At 45.2% G+C, this 11,022-nt stretch overlaps 1 protein-coding gene across 3 annotated transcripts in view; it reads right to left on the reverse strand.

Annotated features, from left to right (window-relative positions):
• The window catches only part of Hnrnpul1 (heterogeneous nuclear ribonucleoprotein U like 1), a 35,474-nt gene that overhangs the window by 7,025 nt on the left and 17,427 nt on the right, over positions 1-11,022 (reverse strand). For all 3 annotated transcript variants that reach the window (XM_029479379.1, XM_021166021.2, XM_021166023.2), the window contains exons 8-10: positions 5,972-6,238; positions 4,692-4,814; positions 4,464-4,592 (exon numbers count right to left, since the gene is read on the reverse strand). In XM_029479379.1, coding sequence (XP_029335239.1) covers positions 4,464-4,592; positions 4,692-4,814; positions 5,972-6,238 — 519 coding nt within the window. The remainder of the gene's footprint in view (positions 1-4,463; positions 4,593-4,691; positions 4,815-5,971; positions 6,239-11,022) is intronic.

The raw sequence follows: 11,022 nt of genomic DNA on the forward strand, positions 1-11,022 counted from the left end.
CTATTCCATGATGTTGACTTGAAGCTACCCAGACCAAAGTGAACGGTTAAGCTGCAGAGATCTTCCAAATCGAAAGACAAGAGAGGCAGGGCAGAAAGAACACAGACTTTGGGGGAGAAGCTCTGTGATGGAATATCAGCTGTGCTATTTAGCATCTGTAGACAAGCCCCCTAATTAGTCTGAGCCTCAAGCTGCATCCGAGAGATGAAGATCACATCACCCTCCTGCTGCTGGGGCTGCTAAGGGTTTGCAGATGGAGATTTTGTGGCCTGAGGTGAGGAAAGAAGCCAGCACACAGAGTGGATCTCAACATATGGTCAGCAGGCCCAACAGCATCCTAAGAGAGACTTCTCAATGCAAACACTAGGCTAGACTCAGCCCAAGGAAGATATGACACAATGGACCCCATCTAGAATGGCAGAGACTGGGGTGCCATAATAGACTAGTGGGAGATCCAAGCTGTGGGTGTGGCTGTGGCTGTTCTGGTACTAAACTAGCTCCCTGGCTCAGCCCACATGTCAGGCTAAACATTTTCCCTACTCCCAGAATTTCCTGAAGGAAGCACAGCAGAAGGGGTGAAAGGCATACATCTACATACTGTGTGTGGCCTTGAGTAACAAAGGATTTCAAGAAAAAGGTTATATAGTTACTGGGCAGAGCTGGGTCCTTAGCACCTTTCCGTATCTTTCCTAAAAGTCAAACATTTGGTTTCCTTCAGCAAAACTGTTAAGCTTCCCCTTGACACAAAAGCCAGAGTGAATGGTGAGTATCAGGGTGACCATGGCCCTATTTGCTAGTCCATCCTGTCTGGTGCCCACAAATTCCATCCTGTCTGGTGCCCACAAATGATCCTGTTCTTACTCCTCTAACCTGCGAGGGCACAGAGAAACACATTCTGGTCATCTGCCATGGCACACCTGCTCTGTCAATGTTCCAATGAGGAACAGAGAAGTAACCTTCGCAAAAAAACCAATCTTTGCAGCATTACAAGAGGAGAGGGATGAGGTCAGAGAAGACTGGACTCACACGTGCAGACCTTTGTCTGGGATGATGTGGGACTGACTCTCTGTGAAGCCAGGTCTGGAGTATATCTCCCCTGCTGCTTCCTGGGCTAGGGGAAGGAAAGAGGAGCCATGCAAATGCTTGGCTTTCCTGGAGGAAAGGGAATGAACTGCTGGTGACTGTTACCACAGCAAACACAATGAGGTCAGAGCCCTGGGGCGAGCCCTACACTCTGTGGTCTCTGGGGTTGGTGGGGGGGTGTCCTGTGGCTGTTGCTAGGAGACAAGAATGAGACAGCGAAGTCAGCTTTTCCAGACACATGGGTTGAACACCCAGCTCCTGCTCCTTCAGTTCCACAATGCTTAAAGATGTCAGCTCTAAGAGAAAGGCTGCAGCCTGTGTTCTCAGGCTGCAGACTACTTCCAACCCCAGAGAGTGAGCAGAAGGGAAGGTGGTAGGGCTGGGGTTCTTAGACATGGTCTTGCTATGTGTTATGTGGGACAGACTGAGGACACAGCAGACATAGATCATAGACATGCACCTTTGCTGACATTCTGAGTTCTTTGAAAGGCCTACTGTCTGATCTGTCCACTTTCTTGTCATATGCAACAGGGCCAGTCTGGCAGCAGGAGAAGCTTGGATGGGACCCAGAGGAGCACATCTGGCAGGGAAGACTTGCTTTGGGTTGAGTGAGGTGAATCCCAGTGGAAGGAAGAGAACTGGTCTGAGTGCCAGGAATGAAGCAGGCTTAAGGCTCTGGGGACAGTGGAGGTGGGGGAAAGAAAATTCCCTCCAGTGCCTGCTAACAAGAGGCAATTTACTTTCGGGCCCGACTCTGGCCCTATGTTTGTTTCAGGAATAAAATGATGATGATGAAGAGGAAGAGGAGGAAGAAGAGAAGGAGGAAGAGGAGGGGTGGCGGCAGTACCTGCCAACAGGGAAGAGAATGGAACTAGAACCCAAAGTTTTTTGTTTTATTTTGAATCAGGGTCTGAGTTCCTGGCTGGCCTGGAACTCAGCTTACTTCTGTCTCCTTAGTGCTGTCATCATGGTATGCACCATCATGTTCAGTCAGAACCAAAGCTTTGAGTGTGAGGCCAAGTAAGCAAAGTTGTATGCAGCCAACTGACTGACTAATGCTCTTCCTGGCCTAGGTCCTATAGACTATAACCTCCAGCTCCAGATGGTTTGGGCAACTTTGTTGTCTCTTAGAACACACAGTTCCTGTTGAACACCCTGTTTCGAATCCCTATGATAGCCTAAAGACAGGCTAGAAACCTCATTCTAGGGTTGCCTGGCTAGGTCCTGGCAAAGGTAGAATCTTGGCTGCCCAGCCTCAGCAGGGTAGTACAGATGAATTATCTTCCAAGGACAGGTATGTCTGAGGTTGACACTTAATAGGTACAGAAGAGCTAACTACAGGGAATATGACCTGGGCTGAGATTCTGCGACTGTGGGGACACAGCATGCAGTGCTAGTCTCTTTCAAAGATCTACCCTGCCCACGAGACAGCTATGCATTATCAATGTAATCCTCACAACCACGGCTAATGGTAGTATTAAGATGTGCTCCAAACCTTTGCCTACATTCATTCATACAACGAATTTTTCATAATTAAATTTTCTGGAACAACCTTTTTGGAGTTTTGGCTAAAACAAGAAAAGCCACTGGCTTAAAACCTCTTTATTGGCCTCACTGACCTAGAGCTTCAGCTCCTGGCTCTAGCCTTGGGTTAACTAGAGGACTGTGTTCTTTACTTTGGAGGGCAGGAGCTTTTGCATTATGGTTGGTTTGGATCATATGGCCTGATCTGCATCCCTTCTGCAAGGTCAGCAGGCTGGAGACCACAGGCAATCTGTGCAACTCAGGCCTAACTCCAGCTCCAAACAAGGATGTAGCAGCTAAGAAGGCTGCATTAGTTCTACTTTGTGCCTGCCTAAACTGCAGGACAGAAATGGCACATGGCATGCTCTCACTGTGACTTCTACTGTTGGGCTAACTTGGGCAGCAATGTGAGTAAAGGACAGACAGGGAATTCTTTCTGGGGAGGCCAAAAGAGGAACCTCAGGGTATAAACATCAGTGGGGTCCAGACAGACTAAAATTCTGAAAAGGTCTAACAAAGAGAGCAGGGCAGAGTGAGTTGGGGAGCAGTGAATGTAAAGCTTGATTGGGAGGATACTTATCCAGCGTAAGTAAGGACCTAGACTTGACTGCCAGTACAAGAAGCCAACTAAGCACCTCTAGAGAGAAGGCTGAGTAGTAGACCCCTTACTGTCAGGGCCGAGCTAAAGGAAAACCACAGAGCGCTTACAAACTGTCGTCAACTGGCCTGTGCAGGATCTTTAATTCATGTGAGGACAACATGTTTCCTGGGGACTTCCTTTCCACTCAGCCAGCCACCAATGCTAGTTACCAGCTCCCTTTTCATCAGGCTGTAAGCCATGGTAGCAAGTCGTCAGTGCCACACACAGAAAGCACTTTAGCCAGGTTACCCGATGGGGCTTTACAGGGTTTATTTGTATGCTTATAGGGTCCTAAGAAAGCATGCATGTAAGGCTGAACCAGAGAACCCACGACAAGTAAACACACTCTGTTGCAACTCAATGGAGCCTACACAACAAATGCAAATAAAATGCTGTGTAGGTAACAAACATATGGAACTCACCAGTGACAGCGATTCTAAGCTCTATTTAGCCCACTCTTTCTTTTGACAAGGCTGAAAACCATACATAGTGTTTTGACTCCAATTCAAAACTGACCGAACCCCACCCCTAATTGAAATGTAAACATGTGCCACATACTCCTAAGGATGTGCCCAGAGAAGCTAGAGCACCTTTACTCTGCAGTGTGTAACGATATCCACACTAGCTGTTCTGAACTAGGTCCTATGGAGGTATGAGGGGCCTTAAGCTGAGATTCATTCACATGATAAAGTTGGCTGTCCACAAATGCATAACTAGCAAGTAGTAGAGTTGGGGTTCAAGCCTGTGAGACTTAGAAATCTTTGGTTCTTGAGACTGGAGAAATAGCTCAGTGGTTAAAAGTACTAGCTGCTTTCCCAGAAGACTACTCCCAGAACCCATATACATGGCAGCTTACAAAAGTTTAACTCCAGTACCAAAGATCTGATGCCCTCTTCTGGTTTTTGTGAATCAGGCACACATGCAGCAAACTGATATGTAGGCAAAACACCTACACATAAAGAAATCCATTCCTCTTTCATTTGGCTATGTGACTCCTGCCTAAAAATGAGTGAGCCAGTAGGTCTGGGTCATGACCCAGATAGGGCTTAGAAAGTGGCAAGAAGGGTCTATTGCTATCCTCACAAATGGTGCACGCTTGACCAGCACAGCTGCTACAGAGCATGATGGAGAAATGAGAAAAGGGCTGGAGGGGAATCCCCATGCAGTGACTACGTTTCCACCCCTCTGCCAAGGACCACTGGTTGGTTGCAAGTACCTGATCTAGGATATAGTTTCGCTTCTTGCGGGCAGCGATCTGAATAAGACGGTTGAGGCACTGAGTGGCCTGCTGGATCAGGACATCCCAGCGACCAGCATAGTTCCGCTGCCTTCGCAGGCCCATCACCTGTGGGTGAGAGGGAATGAAAGGTAAGTGGAGCCTTAGGTACAGGATAGCACCCAGAGGCTGGGAGGTAAGTCAGCTAAACTTACAGGTCATCCTTACCCGCATCTTATCCATGATGGCATTGGTACCCAGAATGTTGTACTTCTTGGAAGGGTTGGAGGCAGCGTGTTTGATGGCCCACGTGGTCTTGCCAGCAGCAGGCAGGCCTACCATCATCAGAATCTATAAGAATAGGACAGGGAAGGGGTGCTGTGAAACAGCAGCAGCATGTGGCATAGTACCACCCTGGCTTGATGGTGCCCATGGTGATGACTCTGAACCTCCTGGTTGCCTCTGGAAAAATGGAAGTAATAGCATCTATCTCAGTGTTGCTGTTGGGAGTCAAAGACATAATAAGGTTTGTCAGATTCTGAGTCTACAGTCTAGCATAGGCAAGCACCTAGTCAAGTCCCACCAACAGCAGTCATAGAAGGATCAAGCAGCCACTGGCAAAGGGAAACCTGTGGCCTGGGACTGAACCATGGACAAGTATGAAAAATGGTACAGTCTTAAGAGTCTGAAAACAGAAACTGAGGTGTGCCCACAAGGTCATGAATTCCACTTAATCATCATATTTAGAATCCAACAAACACTATATGTAACCTAAATGTACAACAAAGGGAGTGACTTTTTTTTTAACCCTTAAAATATTACAAGTCAAATGTGGAGGAGCACACCTATAGTCCCAGGAACCTGGGAGCTGAAGCACTAAGAAAACTGGACTTTAGGGGGTCTGAGGCCCACCTGAGTAACATAATAAGACTGTCTCAAAAAAGGTATAAAGGGAGGTCTTCATGCAGTGGGACACAGACATGTTAATTATAAAAGGACAGGATAGCAAATTACTTGTCATGAGATCTCAATTATAGGTAGAGAATGTCAGAAACATAATAAATTCCAAAATCTCCAGATAAATTTCCATAAATCCCCATAGAATTATTAGAAACTTAAGATTATATATATTTCTTAATTTTCTGAAACAAACACAAACTGTTTATTATGAAAAATATATCTTAAGAAAAAAGTCATAATTACATCACCTGGAAGGTCAGGGTAGGGCTGCCATGAATTCAAGGCCTGGCTACAGAAGCCAAAGGCCACTTGCTATGCTTGTAGCCCCTCCAAGAACCCTGGGAGCAGAGTGCACTGCTGTCCAGCACTGCTATGAGACTCTTTCCCCTACAGTCAAGTCAGGCCTCGCCCAAGACTAGTGTGGTAACTTTCCTTGGGAACTTCACACTCAAAAGCAGCTGCACACCCAAGTTTCCTCAAGCTGCTGTTCCTTTCCTCTCGGCCTTGGGTGGCTTTGGAGGAACGAATGGCCCTCTGGTCCCACTTACCTCACACTCTGCTTTGCTCTTTGGTCCAATGGTGCCCCGTATCCGCTCACTGAGGGGAAGGTGCTGGATGAATGTGAACCCTGGGAGAACAGAACAGTAGGGCTCCGCTCTCTGCCCAAAGTTAAATTCCACAGCACAATTCTTCACCAGGACATGAGGATAAAGGGCCTGACCCCCTAAGGCCTCTTTCTGGATTCGGAAGGCAATGCCCATCCACTTGCCATTCTTGGTAAAAGAAAGCTCCACATCATTTCCACATTCAAAGTCCTAGGAGAGAAAGCCAAGGGTAAGCTGGTGTGACGGTGGAGTCCATAATAGCAGTTTCTGGAAGGCTGAGGCAGAAGGAACATGAATTTCAGACCAGACCAGGCCCCATGAAATCTTGTCTTAAGAAACACTAACTGTAAACTTAGTTAAAGCCACCAAGAGCCACAAGTGTGAGAATCAATACAGGGAGTAAAACGGCCATTTTTCTGAACCCCAGGCATTCATTTTCTCTTGGTATATACACAAGTTAGGTAGCCAGCAGGAAAAGCTCAGAAACATTTTACCTAAATCCTTTTTTACTCAAGATCTGGAAGCTGGTAACATCTTTGAGTCTTGTGCTTAGGCTGAGGTAAAGATGAAGGTAATCTGGCCTTGTCCCCAAAACTGACAGGGAACAGACAGAGATAGAAGAAGCCAGAGCAGGCACTTTTAACAGCCGAGTACAGCTCCGTACAAGGACTACAGGAGGATACAAACAAGTGTATCCTCTTGTTTATTCAATACACACTCTAGAGTGCTCACACTCTTCCTGGCACATGACTGCCGCGATGGAACCCATGGAACTCAGGGGTCAGTGGAGAATCAAACAAGGAATCTCAATACTATAATTCAGTAAAAATATTCCTGGGTTTCTCAAAAGGAATGTTTAAGTTAGGCTCTGACTAATACACGGAAATGAGCCACATGCACAAACCTTGTGGTAAGAAAATACAGGTCAGATGCTTTGACACACAAAAGGCAAGAGAAAAGTAATCTCAGACATGCATGCAAGGATTCATTCATTCAATTGTTTACTGAGCTTCTGAAGTTATAGTGGATCATATTTTATGACCTAAAGCAAATTATTTTATCTTGTTTCTCTATGGAAAAAAAAAAAAAAAGGCCAGATGGTGGTGGTACATAACTTTAATCTCAGCACTTGGGAGACAGAGGTAGAAGGATTTCTGTAAGTTTGAGGTTAGCCTCAAACTACAGATAGTTTAGGACCATTGCTGGCAATGAAGCAGAGCACTGACTCGTTTTAAAGTGAGGAGCAGAGCCTGGCCAAAGCTGTTCCAGAAAGACCACCGTAGGTGTAGTGAAGAGGGCAATATAGGTAAGCTTCAAAACTCAGGATGAGGCAGCAGCCTCAACAGAGCACAAGTTCTAGTTTCTGACAAGAGGTACACGGTGTAGAATCCTTTCTGAGGCTGACACACCCAAGTTTGCCCTTCAAGAAGTGCTGGAGGTGTCTTTTTCTGAGGAGCTCCTCAGTCCTCTATCAGCATCCTTCATGCCAGTTAATACCTTAGACATCACCGGTAATGACCACACTCAGCAAACACACCAACACAAGCCCAACAGAATTCTGCACGGAGAACAGTATCTGCCATTTTCTTCCCACGTAGAGCTCTGGCATGGAAATGAGTACTTAAGGGGTCACCTGCCCTGGGCACTAGCTTTATTAGAAGACCCACCACAGTATAAAGAGAGCAGCACCCACAGCTAACAAGTACACCTGCACAGCCCTCTGTGCAAGGCAAGGCTGTGGGCAGCACCTCTGCTGTCCTCTAGGCTGCACCAACTCTACCTCTTATTGTTGAGATGCACCATCTGCTCTCTACTTGGTCCTTTCTTTGTCAGCTGAGGAGATCTTATACAAATATGTTGTTTCCCCAGATACTGACTTTTATACCCCTTCAAACCCCTGCTATGAACCCTCTTTAAAGTTATGATAACCTCTGATAAAAAGAAATCGTATGTGGAATCTTTCTTTAAGCAGAGCTACATTTTATTCAAAAAGTTTGACTACAAGTTTAAGTATGGATGTTAAGGGAAAGAAAAATGCACAGGAAAAGACATGTTCATAACCACGAGTGTGTAAACTTTTCAAGAGAAAGCTCCTTGCTGGTATAGTGGCTCACACCTGCAATTCCAGTACTTGAGAGGGAGAGGAAAGTAAGGTCATCTTCAGCTACAAAGTGAGCTTGAGATCATGTCTCAAAAACCAGACTGGATGTGGTGTATAAGCTTTTAATGCTAGCACTGGGAAGGCAGAGCTGATAGATCTCTGTGAGTGTGAGGCATACTGGTCTACATAGGCGAGCTGGGGCTATGTAGTGAGACCCTGTCTCAAGACAAAAAAAAAAAAAAANAAAAAGNAAAANAAAANAAAAANAANAGGACCTGGGTTCAGTCCCCTGTACTTACACGGCAGCTACAAACTTGAGTTCCAGAGGATCCGATGCCCTCCTCTGGCCTCCATAGGCACCACATGTATGCACAAGATGTACAGATATACACAAAGGCCAAAACACTCATCATATACATGAAATAAAATAAACCTGGGCCCAGAAAGAGGATTCTGGGTTAAGAGTACTTGCTGCTCTTGCAGAGCACAGGCTCAGTTCCCAGCAACCATGCAGCATGTTACAAATTCCCGTGACTCCAGTTCCAGGTGACTCTTCCGACCTCGAGGGAATGCCAAGCACATACACAGTGCACATATACATTCATGTGAGACCACTCATACACATAAAAGACAAATCTTAAAAAAACAAAAAAACCATGCTGGGTGTGGTGGTGCACTCCTTTAATCCCAGCACTTGGGAGGCAGAGGCAGGGGGATTTCTGAGTTCGAGGCCAGCCTGGTCTATAAAGTGAGTTCCAGGACAGCCAGGGCTACACAGAGAAACCCTGTCTCGAAACAAACAAACACCCCCAAAAACCAAAAACTTGAAAACAGTTAAAAGCAACAAAAACTCCCTTGAAATCTTTTAACTAAATGGAAATAATCTGACACAGAATACAAGCCAATTTTACACTATCAACTTCAACTTCTTGGAAGTACAACCCTCTGGTTGGCTAGTCATCAGCATTTGAAAATACAGAGCTGACGAGTTAGCAAGTAAAGTGCTACCCATGAAGTTCGAGGACCGAAGTTTGCATACTTGGGCCCAGGTGGGCAGCAGGTGTGATGGCATGCTCCTGTAACCTCTGAGAGCAGGGGACGAGACAGCAAGATCTCTAGAGCTTGCTGATCACCTAGCTTTGCCCGAGTGATGAGTTCCAGGTTCAATGAAAGACTGACCTGTCTCAAAAAAGTAAGGTGGATTGGCAGGTTTGTTGGCATATGCTTTTAATTCCAGTACTTGGGAGACAGAGGCAGGGACAACCTAGACTACACAGTGAAACCCTTGCCTTAAAAAAAAAAAAAAAAAGAAAAAAAAAATCAAGACAAAAAGTGGAACACAACCGAGGAAGACAGACACCTACCATCAGTCTCTGGCTTCTACACATATACACACAGAAAAATGCTCACATGCACATGCTTACCATCTGCCACACCCACCTTATAACCACAAGTTATCTTAGAAAGAAATATTACATATACAGTTCCTGAGAATGCAGATGTATGTTCAAGGGTTCGTGTAAGTACAGCAAAAGCTGATCCTGTGGGGGAGGGTCCACATGCAGGGCCACAAGTGGCAAAAATGGCCAGTATTTCCTTTGGTATTATCTCCACGTCTACCAGCAAACAATAGTGAAGGCAGGGTGTAACAGGAAGCCTAGCTTCCAGAGGGTACTCTGGTACCTGTGTGCCAGCTGATAAACCTTAACACACAGAATCCACTGATGGCCACGAAGGAAGATGAGGGAAGCTCCCCCGACTATGGCTGTAAAACACAATGACTACAGACAACACACACACAATAAGCCCCAAACGATCAAAAAACAAAATGTATCTTTAGGCTACTGTAGTCCTACAAATAAGATCGTAAGATACACTAAGATACAGAAGCCCTCAAGTAGGAGGCTCCTGTGTGCAGCTGCAATGGGTGGAGGTAAAAGTTAGGTACTCGATTTAGAGTCCTTGTCTCTCTTTTTAAATTATATAAATATTTTAAAAATGCTTCTGAGTTAGTGCTATATCACTTGTATGGACATTGAAAATTTGTCAGGATATACTATTAAATGGGAAAACTGTAAGATTTCAAGACTAAAGCCAGGCAGTGACACATGCCTTTAATCCCAGCTCCTGGAAGGCAGAGGCAGGCAGATCTTTGAATTTAAAGCCTGCCTTGTCTACAAAGTGAGTTCCAGGATAGCCAGGACTATTCAGAGAAACCCTGCCTTAACACTCCTCCAAAAGATTTCAAGACTATAGAATATAAGCAAAGCAATTTTTATTTAAAAAAGAAGTTTTACTAGAAGCAAAGTACAGTGGTGGACACTTTTAATCCCTGGGATTAAAAACATGGGGATGTAGAGGCAGGTGGATCTTTTAGAGGCCACCTAGTCTATATAGCAAGCTCTAGGTCAGACAGTGTTAGACCCTGCCTTAAAACAAACAAATACACCCCCATCCCCCACCCCCATCATAAATGAGTTCCAGACCAGTGCCCCATTTACTCACACATACAAAGGTCATAATATACACAGGAAGGCCAGGAATCTGTTTCAGACTATAAGACCAAGACAGGACAACACAAAACATCATATTCCTGGCCAGCTCCAGAATCAAAACTCAACTACTAGGACAACTGACATACTTAAATGCGAGTTGATGACAGCTACACATATGGCATTGGTGTACCAATCTCATATGATAAACATACTCTAAGATGGTAGGCATATATATATGAAATATCAGGGATAGGAGATAATACAGTCTTCTCTTAAATGAGTCAAATATAAAAAAGAAACACACACACACATACACTTAAAGCAAATGTGGTGAAGGTACTGAAGATTCTTTATTCTTATTTTTCTAAAGTTTTATTGAGGGGTTGGTGGGATCCTTT

Source organism: Mus caroli, chromosome 7, assembly GCF_900094665.2.
Source record: "Mus caroli chromosome 7, CAROLI_EIJ_v1.1, whole genome shotgun sequence".
NCBI classification, from domain to species: domain Eukaryota; kingdom Metazoa; phylum Chordata; class Mammalia; order Rodentia; family Muridae; genus Mus; species Mus caroli.